The sequence below is a fragment of the Martes martes genome (genome assembly GCF_963455335.1).
Source record: "Martes martes genome assembly, chromosome: 9".
Lineage (NCBI taxonomy): Eukaryota > Metazoa > Chordata > Mammalia > Carnivora > Mustelidae > Martes > Martes martes.
The window spans coordinates 25,883,524-25,901,829 of record NC_137896.1 but is presented as its reverse complement, the minus strand read 5'-3'; the positions used below and the strand labels follow the sequence as shown (position 1 = coordinate 25,901,829).

Genomic DNA, 18,306 nt, shown 5'->3' with positions numbered 1-18,306 from the left:
CATGAGAGAGGATGCGGGAGCAGGGTAGACAGACAGCCGATCTCACTCCCGCCTTTCCCCAGCACTGGATTGCCAACAATCTCTTTGGCCTGGCCTTTTCCCTTAACGGGGTGGAGCTCTTGCACCTGAACAACGTCAGCACCGGCTGCATCCTGCTGGGTGGACTCTTCATCTACGATGTCTTCTGGGTGAGTGGGGCTGGGGTACAAAGGGCCCCTTGCCAGGCGCCTGGGTGGCTCAGTTGGTTAAGCATCTGCCTTCGGCCCGGGTCATGATCTCAGGGTCCTGGGATCGAGCCCCACATCAGGCTCCCTGCTCAGTGGGGAGTCTGCTTCTCCCTCTGTGCTCGCTCTCCCTCTCTCAAATAAATAAATAAGTAATTTTTTTTTAAGGGGGTTTGCTTGCCTCCTCTGTCCCTGTCTTGCGGCAGTCATCTGATGGAAGGCGGCTGTCTCAGCCTGGAAATTAAGACCCCAGAGCGGGTCTTCTCTGGGCCCACTTGCCCTCGTCTGTGAAACAAACGAGAGAGCAGATTCCTCACGTGGCTGAGAGCCCAACCTGTGCCCCAGGCCTTCTAGCCACCCTCACTTCTCCCAGTGGTCCTGGCAGAGCTGTTCCTTTCCTCTTTCTTTCTGGCAAGCAAGTTGGGACCCAGAGAAGTTGAGGCAGAGGAGGTTAATACTGGTGAATGGGCCCAGTGCAGGCACCAGTCTGAGGACAGAGGCTGCTGGGGGCAGCACATTCTGGCATACACCGGCCCCTCACGTGCCACGCTCACTCCCAGCAGGCATCACTGAGGGCAGCCTGACTTCGGCACCTTTCCCTGGCCTCAGGCAGCCTCTTTCCCCCTTAAGTGGGTAGTGCTGGAGGACTTCATCTCCTAGAAGCAGCAGAGCCCTCAACATATAGGAGACCTAGCCTGGGCCATCAGAGGCCCTTTCCCAGCTCCTTCAAATTGCCCTGTTTATTGCCCAGAACCAGGAGTCCCCCGAGGTATCCCTGTGACCAAAATCAGTAGCCACCTAATCTCAGCTTCACATCTACTCCGGAGCACCTCATCACTCCCTGCCCCTCTCCTTTTGGGTCTCAGGCAGCACTGTGTCAGGAGTCCCTAGAACGGGGGCACATGGGTGGCTCAGTCAGTTAACCGTCTGACTCTTAGTTTCGGCTCAGGTCATAATCTTGGGGCCTTGAGATCGAGCCCTGCATCAGGCTCTGAGCTGAGAGAGGAGTCTCCCGGAGTTTCTCTCTCTCTCTCCCTTCCTCCACCCATCCCCATGTGCTCTCCCTCTCTCTCTCTCTAAAATAAGTCTTTAAGGAAAAAAAAAAAAAAGAGGGGCACCTGGGTGGCTCAATGGGTTAAGCCTCTCCCTTCAGCTCAGGTCATGATCTCAGGGTCCTAGGATTGAGCCCTGCATCGGGCTCTCTGCTCAGCGGGGAGCCTGCTTCCCCCTCTCTCTCTGCCTGCCTCTCTGCCTACTTGTGATCTCTCTCTGTCAAATAAATAAATAAAAATCTTTAAAAAAATTAAAGAAAAGGAGTTCCTAGGACAGTGTTCCTTTCCCGTCTGGCCCTCACCTCCCTCCAGACTCCTGTCTTCTCCTCCTAGGTATTTGGCACCAACGTGATGGTGACAGTGGCCAAGTCCTTTGAGGCACCAATAAAATGTAAGTGACCACATCCACCGTGGGGAGCCCCTCTCTTTCCACCTCATGGCCCTTCTCCCCTCCTGGTCCCTGTTTTGGTCCATACCTCTCCCTTGGCTCTTCCACGTGCATCTCTTCCTTCTCCACGCTGTCCTGTGTCTCCAGCCTGGTTTCCGTCCCCTCTTTGATTCATCTGGCTGTGTTCACACACAGCCACGCTCTGCCCAGGGCCTGGCGTCCTGCCGCTTGGCCCCAATGTAGTGTGTGATGGGAGGAGACAGAGGGGCTGTCTAACAGGGCCTGCAGCAGGGCCCATGGGGGCTCTCTGGGAAAGGAGGTTCCACACTGAGGCCCGAAGCCGCTCACTGGGCACGTTAGCCAGCACGGTCTGTCCCGCACCCCTCACACGGCTCAGGTATTATTCTTCCATGTAGCTACCCGTTGTTTATAAAGATGAGAAAATCCAGTGATGGGCATCTAGGCATCAGTAAGCAGCGCGGAAGTGTCATCCCTCTCTGTAGCAGGCCCACAGCACAGCATCTCAGCCGTGCATTACCGACCCTCACCAATTGCAGTCACCAAGAGCTGGCTGGCTTCGGTGTCCACCCCACCATCTTCAGCGCGGCCACCTGTCCCTGCAGCTCATTACCTCATGGTCCCAAGCTAGCTGCCACAGCTCCTAGTACTGACTCTTCGCTCAGCCATGCCCAGAGGCAGAGAGAAGGAACTTCATGCCTCAGTGGAGAAGTAGTTTTTCCCCCACAGGCCCAAACCCAAACTGGTATTGGGGGCGGCGGGGGAGGAAGCATGATCAGGTTTGAGTTTAAGGCTCAGACCACTCAAGGGTCCCCTCCTGGGATCACGAGACCCAAAGAAGAGGATGGAATGAGTCAGGCTGATAGCAAGAAATAAGGGGAGAGTCTTGTTGGCAAGGCCTTGGTCTTGGGAAGCGAGCACCATGGGCACTGGGCAGCCAGGGTGAAGCTGGCCTCAGAGGATCGAGAAAGAACTATTGTCCTCAAAGTCTTGCTGCTGTGGCAGATGGGCCTCCGTGAGCTGGACAGACACTCCTGGATGCACCCTGCTCCCAGGTGCGATGGTCCCAGCTCAGTGACTGGACGGAAACAAGTTTCTGCTAGCTTTGGTTTGAATAAACCAGTGGGCCCATGAGCCAGGCCCTCCTGCTGGGGGAGGGCCTGGGTCACGGCCCTCCTCAGTGTCTGGGAGCAGAGTATTTGAGTTGGCAGCCCCCCAGAACCAAGGATGTAAAAGCAAGGCCGTTCTGTGGCAGGAGAACAGGTGCTGGGCCAGCCAGGGCAGCCCCTGGTCCCCACGTGCCATGATAGATGAAGCCAGCCCGGGTGCCAGGAAAGCTTTCATGAAGGATAAAGAACACGTGTTCACCAAGGAAGCAGGGGCAGGGCAGGCCTTTGAAAGAGAGAACAGGGCTTCAGCGAAGGGCAGAGGCAAGGAAATGCACGGAGGGCCCTGGGAGCAGAGGATTGGAGAGGGAACCTGGCTGAGTTTAGGAGAGCAGCAGAAAAGAGGCCAGATTTGGGAAGCCAAGAGTATCATTCCAGGAAGCCTGGACTGCCCAGGGGGCAGTGAATGAGCCATTGGAAGGCTCTGAAGAGGGCAGTGACACTGTCAAACTTGGGTTCCGGGGTGGGGAGAAGGCCTATTGCCCTCAACTGCTAGGCGTGGTGCTCAAGCAGGATAGCAGAGTGCTTAAGCTGGGCTGCCTGGATTGGAATCTCAGATATGACATTAGCTGGTTGGGTGGCCTTAGGCAAGATCTTCATTCACCTCTCTGGGCCCTGGTTTTCACATCCGCCTCTTAAAATTGAATGGTACCAGGACTGGGAAGATCGAATGCGGGGATCTGTAAATCACAGTGACTGGGCACTCAGGGCAGGAAGAAGTAGGTGGGGAAGGGCATCTGTGTGTTCATTAGGGAGGCACAGGCTCACCTAGAACCCCCGGCGTACCTCTGCTTACGTATCCTTGGCCCGAGCTGGGTCATGTGGCCACCCCTAGCTGGAAGAGAAGTAGGGAATTCAGGGGCCAGGGTTGTCCAGATTGCCCCAGTCTTGTGCCACTGGATCCATCCCCTGGGAAGGCTGCTGCACCCCAAGTCAGAACTGGATTGGTAAAGATGGCATGGGGTGACAGTTAACAATGTGTGCAAATCATCTCGATTTTCACCACAATTCTGTGGGGTCAGTTCTCTTGTACCCATTCACAGGTAAAAAAACAGAGGCACAGAGCAGCTAAGTAACCTGTGCAAAGTCACAGAGCAGAGCCAAGATTCAGACCCATGCAGTCTCACCTTGGAGCCCGCACCTAAGTGCTCTTCTGCTCACAGGCGCTGTAGAGGGGCACCTGGACGGCTCCGTCGGCTCAGGTCACGATCTCAGGGAGCCTGCCTTGCCCTCTCCCTCCACCTCCCTGCTCTCCCTTGTGCTCTCTAGCTCTCTTTCTCAAATAAATATTAAAAAGAAAAAAACAGCAAGATGCTATGGATGAGATCCAGTTCTACCACCTCTTGCCATTAACTGGGCACTGAGGAGGTGTCTCTGTCCATCTGTGACTGACTGTCTAAACGAGTGGGCCAGCATGATCTCTGAGTGAGGGGCTCTACGTAGGGAGTTTGTAGGAGTTTGGCACACCCAAGAAGGGCCTCCAGCCCAGGCTCCCCTTTGCTGCAGAGCAAGGCCACCACCTGTCCCACCCCCACCTCGCCGGAGTGAGATGGAAAGCCGGGTAGATGTCAGCACTGTGTGGGCTCTTCGGTCCCTTTCATCCATGTGGCTTTAGGGTCGATCCCACATCACCAGAGGCTTCCATAGCTACCGAAGAGTACTGGAATGGTGTGTTGTGTGAGTTCTAGCTCCATAAAGGCAGGCAGCGTTTGATCTAGGTGACCCTAGATTCCCACTGTGGTTCCAGGTGGAGACTTTGCCCTTCAGCCTGTGCCCGTCCTCTTGCCTCCACGCTCGCCCATCTTTAAATGCAGGTGTATGCATTTCATGCAACAGAGGTGGGGGGATAGACTGCCTGAATCCTCCTCTCACCAGTTCCTCGCATTCCTGCCTCCCCCCACAGTGGTGTTTCCCCAGGACCTGCTGGAGAAGGGCCTCGAAGCGGACAACTTTGCCATGCTGGGACTTGGAGATATCGTCATTCCGGGTGAGCGGGCCGGGGTGGGGGCCCTGGTGCAGGTGGTGGAGGGACCTGAGAGGAGGAGGGGGCCACGGGGAAGAGGAGGAGGAGTACTGCGATGCAGCGTCAACCACTGGGAGTGGGGAAGGGACGGAGATTCCAGACACCCAGCCCCGTGTCAGCCCAGGGTCGAGCACCAGTCACATGCCAGGTGCTGAGCCGGGCAGCTGGGGCGGGGGGTGGGGGGGGGGGCAGAGGCACGGGAGGACAGCAGTGAGCAAGACCATCCTCACAGAGCTTCTGGTCTGACTGAATAGTCCTTACTCCAGAACAGCTAAAAGAAGTGTCTGTGACAGACTGAAGTACATTCTGTGAGAAGCACATCTCGTGAGTCTTCACATGCGTGCCTGCCCCTTGCCAGTGTTTCCGAGTAGGACCGATCCGCTGGGACTGCCACCTTCCCCGGGGTCCTCCTCCCCCGGTCCCAGGGACAGTGTGCCTGCGGCATGGACGCAGGGCACCACAAGCGGGCACTCCTGTACTCTCAGTAAAGGGCTTGTCCACGGGAGCGGACCGCAGAGCCGTCCACACGTGGGTGCTCGTTGGTGCACCTGGGCTCCGGGCACACAGCCCTGGGGGCCCACAGCCTGACCTGACCCTGGGGCAGCCTCAGCTGCCAGCCCAAAGCCTCAAGGCAAAGCCGAGCTACTGCTCTGCGGGCCACTGCCACAGCTGATCCAGGATGTGTGTCTCTGCAGATCCGGGCCTGGTGACAGGTATCCGAAGGGCATACTTGTTCCTGTAGTCCAGAGGCTCAGAGTCCAAGGATGAGAAGCACCCCTGGTGCTTGCTTAAAAGAAGAAAGTGCAGAGCAAATGAAAAGCCGACCTATGTTTCACTCTAAGAAACGATGGCAGTTCTAATATTCTGGAATGGTGGCACAGCCACTTCCCTTGAGACACTTTGGTGTTGTGTGGCCATGAAGGAGAGGTGATCTCTTACCAGCGAGGAAACTGAGGCCTGGAAGTAAGGGGACTTTCATAGCTTCATCCACTAGCAAGGCCCCAGCCCAGGTTACCCATCTGCAGAAAAAGCCTCCCCTGTCAGAAATGGCCCGTAACAGTAATGGCAGCAGTAGGCAGGTGATCGCCCCAGCCGCCATGGCTCTTGGGCACCTGCTGGGCACCCACCGCCGGGCCAGCTGCTTCTCCTACGTTGTCGCTTTGCTGCTCCTCGAAGCCCAGTGAGGTAAAGGTATTTCCATTTTACAGATGAGCTAACTGAAGCTCAAAAAGACCTGCTTGAGTTCCTGGGCATGTGGGGGGATGGTCTTGAACCCAAGACTCTCCATAATTCACAAGGCTGTGAGGCCGGGGCAGGGGGCGCGCAGCTCTGTCGGGCAGAAGAAGTCGAGTCCTGGAAAGCAGCCAGCTTGCTGTGCAGGGCGTGGGCTGCGCCAGGCACCCCCACAGCTTCCCCAGTATCCTGGGTGGTCATGGTTCTGGACTTGGGGTGTGCACAGGACATCCCTGCGTGTACCTACGTAGCTAAGACTTCCGGTGATTTCAGTAGCTGAAAGTCGACTGCACCCTTGCAGCGCCCCAATGACATCCCTCAGAGAATGGGCTGCCGCAGAGCACTGCTGTTAGGCCCAGGTGCCTGACAGGCAGTAAAGGCTCTGAGTTGGAGAACAGTTGTAGAATTCGTCCGCCAGGGGGATGCTGAGTCCCCAGCTTTGTTTCCAGAAAGGTGACATTTGTCTTCCCTCTCCAGCCACCCACTCCCTCCTCACACACAGTCCCCAGGTCTCTGGGGAGACTCCCTCACTTCCCGATTTAACATCAGTCATCTGCTGAGGCGCCTGGCTGGCTCGGTGGAGCATGCAACTCTTGATCTTGTGGTTGTAGGTTCGAGCTCCACATCGGGTATACAGCTTGCTTAAGGATAGAATCTTTCAAAATAAATAAATAATAAAATAAAGTAAGTCCTATGCTGCCAGTCAGTATTTCTGATCAGCTCAGCCCTTGCCCTGTCTGAGCCTTGAGACCAGCAGGGAGACAGACACAGATGGTCGTCGTATGTGAGTAACAGAGGCTGGCCCGGCTGGCTGTGTCTTGGAGAGTCTTGGGCTTTTGGGGTGTCTGGGCTGGGGTTGGAAGTGCCAGTAGGGGTGCAGTGGGTGGGCAGAGTGAGTCATCCTCCCCCGCCCTCCCGCAGAGCCTCCTGATGGTCTGCTTGCCCCTCCTCCACCCTCCAACTAAGCAGTTGCCACGAGGCCTGTTCTCAGAATCTGTTTAGGTTGTTCCCCTGCTCAGAATTCTTCCATGTGTTCCCTCACTCAGGGAAGAGACCCAGTTCCTCCTTGTGCCCCACAGCCCCACTTGGCTGGTCCATCCCCTGCATCTCCTGCTCTGGGCCGCAGCCTTCCTGGCTCCTTGACCCATGCCACACCCTAACCCCTCTTCCCTGAGGACCTTTGCACGTGCTGTTCCCTCTCCCTGGCAAGCGTCACTTCCTTAAAGAAGCCCTTCTTCCTCTTCCCCCCACGACCCCTCGCCTGGCATATCCCCAGATATATCTCCATGACATAGAAAGCACCCTTTCACAGTTAGGATCTCAGAGTAAATTTTTATCCTGTTTGATCGGCATGTCCACCTCCCGTCATGTTGGTTGAGTTCTGTGGGTGCAGTGATTTTGCTTCCTGTTGTCTACAGGGCCTGGTACTTAGAAGGCCTCCATAAACATTTGGGTAGGTGGGCCCTGTGTGACACAGTAGGGTGCTATGAAGTCAGTGTAGTCCCAGACCAAAGCTAACTCCTGGGACCTTCTTATTGTTCTGAGGAGGCCTGATGGTAGAGACAGGATTTCTGCTGGCGGTCGGCAGTGTTGGCCCCAGTGACTGCTCCATGACTGGGAACACCAGGTTGAGTGTTCGTTCACTACCCCACTCCTCCCCCTCCTCCCCATCCCAGGCGGGAGACTCCATCCCCAGGCCTTCCCAAGGTGCTGGCTTCCCTGCCACTAACCCTGGCTCTCTGCCCGCAGGGATCTTCATTGCCTTGCTGCTACGGTTTGACATCAGGTAAGCTACTTGGAAACTCTAGCCCTCTAGCTCCATGAATGGGGGGTCTTCCCTGGGCAGGGTACCCCAGGGGTTCCTTGGTGGCTTTCAGGAGCCTGAAAGAGGTGACCTCTGATCAGACCTTCCGCCGCCACAGCGGCCGGTGTGATTCTGATTTATCTGCGTACTGAGTGTTCAAAGACCCTGTGGCCAAAAAGAAAAAAAGGATCACACTCCCAATGGATTTAAACCCAGAAGGTCCTAGTGGTACTCATAGTGCTTTCTCACTGCGTGATCTTGGCAAGTGATCTGACCTTTCTGGGCTAAGGTTTCTCATTCTTAACTTTTGTGGTAAACAAGAGCTCAGACCTTGGCATTACCAAGAAAACCTGGAGGGAGCGCTGAGCACAGGGCCACAGGGAGACCCAGCTGCAGTCCAGTCGTCATCATGCATTATCAGCCCAGGCTCGGGTCACTGTGTCCCAGCTTCTCTGGCTGCTCCCTGCGTGCTCCCCTCACTCAGATTTGTAGAGTCCATTGTGGAAACTGAGCACGGAGCGGGAAGGGGGCCAACTCGAGTCACCACTTCCAACAGGAAAGGTTGCACTGTTAATGCAGCTGGGCGTGCCACCAGCAGGTGGCGCGGTCTTCCCAGTGGAAGGTTCACAGTATGTACACTGAATTTCAAGGTGGTTTGTGAACTTTATTCTTTTTTTTTTTTTAAGATTTTATTTATTTATTTGACAGACAGAGATCACAAGTAGGCAGAGAGGCAGGCCGAGAGAGAGGAGGAAGCAGGCTCCCTGCTGAGCAGAGAGCCCCATGCGGGGCTTGATCCCAGGACCTGGGATCATGACCTGAGCCGAAGGCAGAGGCTTAATCCACTGAGCCACCCAGGCGCCCCTGTGAACTTTATTCTTAATCTCCTTGTGCCTCATAATTGCAAAAGCAGTAATAGTGTTGACAGTGGTAACAAGAAACTGTACCAGTGCCTCTGAAATCTGGTTTGTCTGTGAAATTTGCCTCTGCTTACGTCCACGGGCTTAGACAGCCTTTGGGAGGGACCCGGCCAATCAGTAAATAGAGGCATGTCTGTGCCAACCAGCTGTACTTCTGGCTGCGCAGGGGTCATGCAAAGAGAACCCACAAAGTCACGTTTGGCTGCCAGCACCCTCAGAAGCAGAACCTCATTCCTAGCCTGGATGGGCAGGATCGTTCAGCCTTTCCGAGCTGGTTCTGGAATCTGTGCCGCATGCCCACAGTGGTCGGCTTCACCCCAGGCTCCACAGCAGCAGAACCCCCAGTGCGCCCGCAGCTCCGGGCTCAGCGGCAGCTGGGGGGGGTGGGCGCCAAGGGGATTGTGCTGGGTGCCAGGGACACGCAGAGGTCACAGAGCTGAGGTCGTGAAGGGGAGTCCAGTAACAGCAGTGTGATTCAGTCCTGAGGCTGCTCTCAGATGGCTCGCCTCCTGGAAGTCCCCAGCACTTTATCCACGTGGTCAGCAGCTACTTAGCATGTGCAACAGGTTCCCTGATCTGTTACCGGCCACTGCTCTGGAAAGGAGGAAGTCAGCGGTGCAGCTTCTGCATCAGTGTCGCCCAGAGCGTGACTCGTAGCTTCACCGGGGTGGTTTCTCAAAATGCAGATTCCTGGACTTTGCCCCAGATCTAGTCAGTCAGACTCCCTGGGGAACTGGACCTGGAATTTTTTGTTTTGGGGGGTTTTTTGTAAGCTCTCTAGGTGATTTGTATGCTAGCTAAGGTCTTAAAGCCACTGTTTTAGGTTATGGCCCTTGATATTCACAGTCACTGAGCAGATGGATCACGGTTTTCCCATTTTGCAGATGAATAAATGGAGGCCTAAGGAAGGAAAGTGACTTGTCCAAAGACCTATAGCTGGGACAGTCCCAGGATGCATGCCCAGTGCCAGCCTTTCAGCCATCGCACACCTCCAGGGTCTTCCCCAGCTCCCCCTTCCGAAGAGATGGCGCTCCTCCCATGCCTGCAACTAACCCTCCTCCTCTTTCTCCCCACACCTTCCTGAAGCTTAAAGAAGAACACCCACACCTACTTCTACACCAGCTTTGCAGCCTACATCTTCGGCCTGGGCCTCACCATCTTCATCATGCACATCTTCAAGCATGCCCAGGTGAGTGGGGTTGTACTGTGTGCCGGGGGGGATGCGTGGCAAGTGCTCCCACTGTGGCTAGCAGGGACTTCCGTACGTAGGGCTTGTTTGTTGTGACATGCACAAGCAGTCCAGGGATAGGTGCTCCCCAGCAGTGTCAGCAGGGGCACGTCTGTGACCCTTGGCCTTTCACCTGCAGCTGTCGCAGGATGCCAGTAGCTGCTCCAGGTAGCACAGGCATGTGAGTGGCAAGGGGGAGGAACACAGATACCAGCCATGCTTGTTGCCTTCATCAGGAAGGCAGAACCTTTCCCAGAACCCTCTTGGCAGATTGCTGCTCTCATCTCATGGGCCAGATCATTGTCCTGTGGCCCCCACTGCAGGGAGTCTAGGAAAGAGGGGCTCTGGCTTCTGCACCTCCGTAGTGGGGCAGACGGAACAGTATTGGGGTGGATGTTGGGTCTTCTGGCCCAATGCCCACCTTACCAGATGAGTGATAAGGTATCAGGGGCCCTGTCCTCTGATTCCCCAGGCAGGCCAGCCTCTGCGCCCTCCTCCCAGCATGTTGGGTAGTGAGCTGCTGTAGAGTGAATCAGAGTGGGATGAAGGCTGAGAGTGGTCACTGTGGCCCGAAGAGGGTAAGACTGAGAGGGGACAGCCAGCAGACAGGATTACCGTCTACTGGAAATCAGAGCACGTCCCGTGTGCCAGGCTCTGCTGAGTTCTTCGTGGGGGCCCTCATGAGCGGATGAAGGTTATATGCCACATGGCCAGCGCGTGGTAGACTCTGCCTTCGGCTCGGGTCATGATCTCAGGGTCCTGGGGTCGAGTCCCGCATTGGGCTCTCTGCTCAGCAGGGAGCCTGCTTCCCCCTCTCTCTGCCTGCCTCTCTGCCTACTTATGATCTCTCTCTCTCTCTCTCTGTCAAATAAAAAAAAAAAATCTTAAAAAAAAAAAATTGGGATAGTAATAGTAGCCAGCTTGGGGCTTTTTGAGGATGTAATGAGTTAGTATAAGGAGAGTGCTCAGAATTTTGCCTGGCCCAGGTGGTATTCGCTGTCATTGTTGGCACTGTCCCCTCCATCCTCCACTCCCTCTGGTCTCCCCCTTTCCAGGGCCACCAGCCACTTAGAAACCACCTTTGAATTCATCACAGTAGCTATTCGTTGAGCAGTTACTGTGTGGCAGGCACTATGCTAAACTCTTTTGCTCATTAACTCACTTACTCTCTATAATATCTGTGATACTTAGGAAGTAGATAGTAGTAGTCTCTCATTCTACAGAAGGTCCAAGGTCCGGGGTCCCCCCTAGCCTATAGGTGGAGAAACCAAGAATCAGTGAGAAACACCTCTCATTCATTTCTACTCCAAATAGCCTGGGGAGCTCTGTCAGCCAAGAGTGACACTCAAGAAGGAGGTCACCGAGTTATTGGACCTGGCTTGGGGGACTAGCTTAGAGGCCTCTGGGAAGTCTCTGCTCCCAGCCCTGTCTGTTCCAATCTGAGCGCCATTCTCCCCGTGGCCACCAGGTGGCAGCCTTGCCTTCTGCCTGGTTTAGACTCTGAGGACCCCATTGGGCACTCCCGCACTGGCTGGAGAGGTCCTCTGTGTGGGGACACTGTAGCCCAGAGAGAAGACGAGACTTCCTGGGTCATGCAGCAAGTCGAGCTAGGCCCCAGCTGGAGCCCTGGACTCCTAACCCTGGCCCCAGGCCTGTGCTACTCCCCAGCAGCAGCCCAGCCATTGTCCCATCATCCACCTCGGTATCTCCCTGGAAATTTTGGAAAGAGGATCCATGATACAAGGGGACCTGTTTCTTGAGGATCCTCTTCCTTTCTAAGACACAGGCAATCCCAGTGCCAGCAGTTCCCTAGGTGAGAGTCACACCACTGCCCATGTCTTCAGCCCATGTTGCCTCTATCAAAAACCTACTCCAGGGGTGCCTGGGAGGCACAGTCAGTTAAGTGTCCTACTCTTGGTTTTGTCTCAGGTCGTGATCTTAGGGTGCTGAGATCGAGACTTGGCATCAGGTTCCATGCTCAATGTGGAATCTGCTTAATACTTTCTCCCTCTCCTTCTGCCCCTCCATGCGCTTGTGCTCACATGCGCTCTCTTTCACTCTCTCTCAAATAAATAAATCTTTTTTTTTTAAATCCCACTCCAAGCCAGGGGTCTGGCAGCCTCCTAGAAAGGCCCTTCAAGATGATCGGGTGTCTTTATTGTACAGAGAGGGAAGCAGTTTAGTCAGGGTCACACGGCAGAGCCGACACTGGATGGAATATCAAGAGCCCTACCACCCAGCTTGCTGTCTGGAGCTGTACATCCTAGCCTCTGCTCAGCACTGACCTTGGAGCAGTCCCCTGGTGCCTTGAGAATAGCAACCTTGCCACCTCCCACAGCAGCCCTTCAGTGGCTCCTGGCTCTCAAGGCCTTGGGGGAGCTAAACTTGTGCCACCTTTCCCCTACCCCCCCCTCCCATGGAAGCCCTCTACTTTGCCTGGCCTGGGCTTGATGAAGACTTAGAGGTACTTAAAGCCACATCCTGGCCAACCGTGTGAGGAGGGCAGTCCTTGCCCTCTTCTGATCCTCAGTTTCTTTGTCTGCAAGGTGGGTATGAGGACGCCTTTTGAGAAATTAAATTCTAATAAGTTTATATTTGCCTTATTTTCTGTTCCATCTATTTGGGCTTTTTTTTCTTTTTAAGATTTTATTTATTCATTTGACAGAGACAGTGGAAGAGGGAACACAAGCAGGGGAAGCGGCAGAGGGAGAAGCAGACTCCCTGCTGAGCAAGGAGCCTGGTGTGGGGCTTGATCCCAGGATCCTGGGATCATGACCTGAGCTGAAGGCAGTCCCTTAACCAACCGAGGCACCCCATTTGGGCTTTTACTGTCATTATTTTCTTTCTACGTTTTGGTGTTTTATTCTTTTTCTGGCTTTTTTTTTCTTTCTTTCCCCTTTTTTTTTTTTTTTTAAGATTTTGTTTATTTGAGAGAGGGAGATGAGAGACCACACACAGAGGGAGAAGCAGGCTCCCCACTGAACAGGGAGCCTGATGCAGGGCTTGATCCCGGGACCCTTGGATGCAGATCCCAGGACCCTTGGATCCAGAACCTGAGCCAACGGTAGAAGCTTAACTGACTGAGCCACCCACGTGCCCCTCTTTTTCTGGCTGCTTAACTTGAAAGCTAAGATTATTTCAAGTCTTGTTTTCTAATAAATGCACCTAGAGTTGTGTCATAAATCTCCCTCTGAGTACTCCTTTGGCTGCCTCTCACATATTTTGGTGTAGACTTTTGTCATTGTCATTTCTGTTGCCATCCAAAAGGCCTAAAACCTGACCTACGCAAAGCCTAACTCATAACAAACACCTGATACAGTGGGAGAAGCTCTGCCAATTTTAGATACCTAATGTGACCTTGGACAAGTCCTTATCCCTATCTAAGCCTCAGATTATGTTTTTAGCTCCAAGGGTAGTATGTATGAAGTAGTTTGGCTCACAGGCCACACACAGCAGGTGCCAAGAAATGGTCTGAACGTCAGGCTTGGCGGACTCTAGAGCCCTGTTCTCTGACCTCACTTGCCTTTGGAGTGGGGTCTCCTCACCCTTACCCCAGTCATCTCCAAAACACTCTCATCTTCGTGAGCACCCATGAAGAAGCCATTTGCTTAGTACTTACCAGGCCACTGGGAGCACTAGAGGTCACAGAGGGTTGAACAGTAATGTTCAGCTTTCAGGGGCTACAGGGAAAGGAATAGCTTTAGAATCCAATATGCCTGAGGTCCAGTCCCCGGTTGGCCATTTAGATATCTGAGGCCTGCACTGTCTCCTATCCTCCCAAAGCATCAGCCTTCCTCGGGTGAACAAGGAGGGTGGTCATAGGGGATGTAGAGATGGATTGAAATGTTCCTCAGGAGGCTGAGCTCAGGCTAGTATACGCCGCAGTCTCTCTGTCCTCTCCTCTAAACCCAGCTTCACCAGGACTCTCCACACAGTCTCTAGAGCCAGACTGCCTAGGTTGTCTTACTGTAACGGCATCTGACAGCATCTCCTGGAGCAAACTTCCACCCCCAGATGAGAGAAGCAGAATCCCTGGGAGTAGGGTGGACCCAGGAGGTTGCTTGACTGAACCTGATGTCCCAGGACATTAAGATACTGCCAGCCAGATGCCTGGGTACTCTTAAAGCCCTGCATGCTTGACTTTCTTTGGGTTCCTTGCATTCCCTCCCAGGGACGAGCAGCTCTGCTCAGGGGGTCAGGAGCCCCAGGTGTAGGCCCAGGCACCCACTGACTAGCTCTGGGAACCTGAGCAGTCATTGCCCAGAGAAGGTTGGAATGATGGTCATCGCCCTGAGCAGGTGCGCCGCCCAGCGGTTGGTCACCAGCTCTGTTCTCTCACAGCCTGCCCTCTTGTACCTGGTCCCCGCCTGCATTGGCTTTCCTGTCCTGGTGGCACTGGCGAAGGGGGAAGTGACAGAGATGTTCAGGTAAGGCAGGGCGGGGAGGGGGGCAGACACCTGCATGGCACAGGTGCACTTGCAAGCAATTCGTGGAGCCTGCCGGGGCTGCTTGTACACGTCTCCAGGGGAACATTGTTCCTACCACCGGCCCCACCCCTTGTCCTTTCTGCCAGCACGTGGGTGCCTGGCCTGTGGCACCAGCGGGAACCTTTCTGCAGGGCTGGGAGCCAGGGGAGGGCAGCCCCCACATCCAGATGCCTGCTGGGTCTTCAGAAGGGACTGGCTGGTGTAGTTCCCTCCCGCCCCAGGCTGCCCCACTGTCAGAAGCCCCAGGTTCGCAGCCTGCCTGTGACACCATGTGACTTCAGGCAAGTCTTTCCCTTTCCCAGCCTCAGCTTTCCCATGTGAGTAATAGGGAGGATCCTAGTGTGGTAGGAGGTGCCCCAGATTGGAAATCAGGTGTCAGTCCCTGCTGAGCCGCCTCAATGGCTCTCACCCATAGCTCTGTCTCAGCGAGTGTCTCACTTGCACTCATACCCCTTTCCCGTGGCTGTATGCACTTCTGCCACACCCTGTGCCCAGCCCCACCCATAGCCCACAGCCTGCGTGACTCCAGCAGGTGTCTGCTCCCCAGCACCACTGACCCCGCCTGCCAGGGACCCAGAAATAGCTGCCAACTGCAATTGAAGCTGCCCACTCGGGGGCCTTCTGCCCAGCTCCACCTGCCTGGCCTCCAGGTTGTCCCTCGAGTGCCTGCCAGGGCCATCTGTGCACCTGGCTGCCTGCAGGGGAACCTGTGACTCACCCCTCCCCCGTATCTGCCTCTGCCCTCCCTGTCTTGCCTAGAAGCCCCAGGCTCCCAAGCTGCCTGCCCATATCTCCTGGCTGGCAAAGCCCTGTGGACTCTGAGGCCAGGCTGGGGGGTGAACTTGGGGGCAGATCTGGGGACGGATGGGATCTGATCCCTGAGCTCAGCACCTACCCTCACCCTCTGGCTCGTCCATTCTCAGCTACACCCCTGCCTTGGGGTCACCATCCCCCCCATCAGTCCCAGTCCTGTTGTGTCCACATAGGGTCAAGCTCTAAACCCCCAGAGCGAGGGCACCTGCTCAGTGCTTGCTTTCCGTAACTCTTCTGCCACGTGGGCACTCTCTGCCCCTGCCCCCAGGAGGTTCTCGGGTTGAGATGAAAGAGCGGGTTGTCTCTCTCTTTCTACAGCTCTATCCCTAATTCTCCACCTTATCTTTTGTTTTACTTTACCCTTGAGAGGTGCTCTCTTTTTTTTTTTTTTATTCACTTAGTTCACACACTCACATGGCTCAAAATCTCATGGCCAGGAGAGGGAAAACCCCCTCACGCCACAGCCACCCCAGAGCGCTGTCTCACAGACACCACAGCACGCATGCGCGTTCCTGCACAGATGGAAGCACCCTCGGAGCATTCTGCATCTGGATTTTTCACACAAACAGCAGGTCTCAGAGGTGTTTCTGCAGCAGCACCTGTACATCTCGAACATCCTTGCTCTTTTGCACAGCTGCATAGTGTCCCTTTGTATGGGTGCATCTTTTTTTTATACACTTAGTAAGTCCAGCTGCTTTCCCACTGAGTCTGGAAATGCAGAGGAAGATAAAAATAAGACAGCTCTGCTCCCCGCTCCTTCCAAGAGAAGTCTCTGTCCCCTTCCCTTCCCCCCTAGTCTTTTCCTCTCCATCTCTTTTTTTCTGTCTCTCTGTCTCTCACACAGCTACGAGTCCTCGGCGGAAATCCTGCCTCACACCCCGAGGCTCACCCACTTCCCCACAGTCTCGGGCTCCCCCGCCAGCCTGGCCGACTCCATGCAGCAGAAGCTAGCTGGCCCTCGCCGCCGGCGCCCGCAGAATCCCAGCGCCATGTAATGCCCGGCAGGTGCCCACCTGCCCGCTTCCCCCCACTGCCCCGGGGCCCAAGGTAGGGTAGACACCCCAGCTCCAGTGGATGGGGCCGGGAGCATTGCCAGGGGCAGGCAGCAAGTCCTCCACTGTCACCAGGCAGTCACCATACCCAGCCTCAGGTCCGGGAGCTGGGCTCTAGAACCTCGTTGTCCTCACCAGTGGTGTGGGCTTCATGTGAGAGAGCAGAGAGCAATAGCCCTCATCATCTAGGAATAGATACTCTTATTGCTGGCCTCTATAAGAAACCCTGGGCAGGTCACTTTCCTCTTCCAGAACTTCTCTCTGTTCATCTAAGTGGGCACATTCCTGCCTCCTGGGGTTGACCTGGGGAAGAGATACAGGTACTGTCCTTGGCGTGAACTCAGTTGCTCAATAAATGGGGCCCATAGCAAGACCTGAGCCAGGGTGGCAGCCTTCGAGAGTGGTACATTGCCACTTCCTGGAAGAGCAGCCCCCTGCCTGCCTGCGTCCTAGGGCTGAGTTGTTTGACACCTGCCACGCACCCTGGGAAGCAGCCCCCCTCCCGTAGCCTCATCCTGGCTGCTCCATTTTTTTCCCCACTCTCTCCAGTGGAAGGTCCAAGAAGCTTAAAGTTAATCCACCCAAGCCCAACCTCTCCTCCATCTGCCGCTGCCCTCCACTACCTCTTGGCACCACCGGGCACAGAAAAAGGAGAGCAACCTGTCTGAGAAGGGCATACGGTGGGGCCGGGGCCAAGCCTGGAAGATGCTGGGCCGTGAATGCCAGGCTGGTGTTCCTTGTGTGCCCAGGGATTTTCCTGGGATGGTGGGGAGGTGGGGCTTGGAAGTTCTGCTCTCCCCCTCCTCTAAAGGTATTGTTCTTATTGTTTTGTTTTTTTGGTCAGTTATGAGGAGTCAAATCCTAAGGATGCAACAGCAGTGACAGAGGGATCCAAAGAGGGAACAGAGGCCTCGGCATCGAAGGGGCTGGAGAAGAAGGAGAAATGATACAGCTGGGGCCTGACCCTCTGAGGGCCAGGCCAGGCAGGCGGAGGCAGGCCAGTACAGGCCTGCACGGGCAGAGGGCGCCGGAGGCCAAGGGTGCGGGAGGCTGGGCAGCTCCAGCAGAGGGGTGGGGGCAACAGGATCCCTCCTGCGGGGACTCCCACGGCCTGGTTCCCTCATCCCCCTTCTCTGGCCTTCCTCTGCCCCTTCTCATCCCCTGCAGGCAAAAGAAGCCCCAACTCCCCCTCCCTCCCAGATGCCAGGCGGGAAATGTGGGTCTGATTTTTAGATTTTTGTATTGTGGACTGACTTTGCCTTACATTAAAAATTCATCCCAGGATCCCCTGGGTAGCTCAGTTGGTTAAGTGTCCAACTCTTGATCTCAGGGTTGTGAGTTCAAGCCCCATGGTTGGGGCTTGAGCTCCGTGCCCAGTGTGGAGCCCACTTAAAAAAAAATGTCATCCCATTGCTCAGGTAGGCCACTGTGCCCCTGGAGGGGTTCTCTGCACCCAGCATCTTGCCTTTACTAGCTCTCACCCTGCCACTCAGAAACTTCCCTGGAAGCCCCTTCCTGGGAACTAGGAACTCACAACCTCAGGGAGAGACAGTGACCTGGAGGTCCTTCCATCTTCATGGATGCATGCCTAGTGCCTAGCTAGCTCAGCACGCCAGGGATGCCTCCTGCCAGCAGAGGGGGCCCACGAGCCCTCCTTCATTACCACCCCCGCCCCCATTCAGTTTTCTTCACCACATTCTTCCCAACACTTGGGTGCAGTGAGGCTCTTAGGTGCCCCATGTTATCGCCCACCTACCCTGGCGAGACAACAAGGGAGGGTACCAAAAAGCTGACCTGATTCAGCAAGAGGACCAGTATCTGCAAAGCTAGAGAAATGGGCAGGGCCTCATGGATCCCAGGGAAGAATTTAGATTTTATTCCCAGGCTGGCAGGAGCCA

General features: G+C 55.2%; 1 protein-coding gene across 4 annotated transcripts in view; it reads left to right on the top strand.

Moving 5' to 3' along the window:
- The window catches only part of HM13 (histocompatibility minor 13), a 40,290-nt gene extending 22,582 nt beyond the window's left edge, over positions 1-17,708 (top strand). Inside the window, exons 6-14 of one of the 4 annotated variants that reach the window (XM_080812893.1) lie at positions 63-188; positions 1,610-1,667; positions 4,752-4,835; positions 7,854-7,890; positions 9,915-10,017; positions 14,398-14,483; positions 16,201-16,347; positions 16,958-17,134; positions 17,253-17,708. In XM_080812893.1, the coding sequence (XP_080669019.1) occupies positions 63-188; positions 1,610-1,667; positions 4,752-4,835; positions 7,854-7,890; positions 9,915-10,017; positions 14,398-14,483; positions 16,201-16,347; positions 16,958-17,134; positions 17,253-17,355 (921 nt within the window). In that variant the 3' untranslated portion in view covers positions 17,356-17,708. Of the gene's footprint in view, positions 1-62; positions 189-1,609; positions 1,668-4,751; positions 4,836-7,853; positions 7,891-9,914; positions 10,018-14,397; positions 14,484-16,200; positions 16,404-16,957; positions 17,135-17,252 lie in introns of all 4 variants that reach the window. The other 3 variants (XR_013967375.1, XM_080812894.1, XM_080812895.1) reach the window with 3 other exon arrangements.
- The last annotated feature ends 598 nt before the right edge of the window (positions 17,709-18,306 follow it).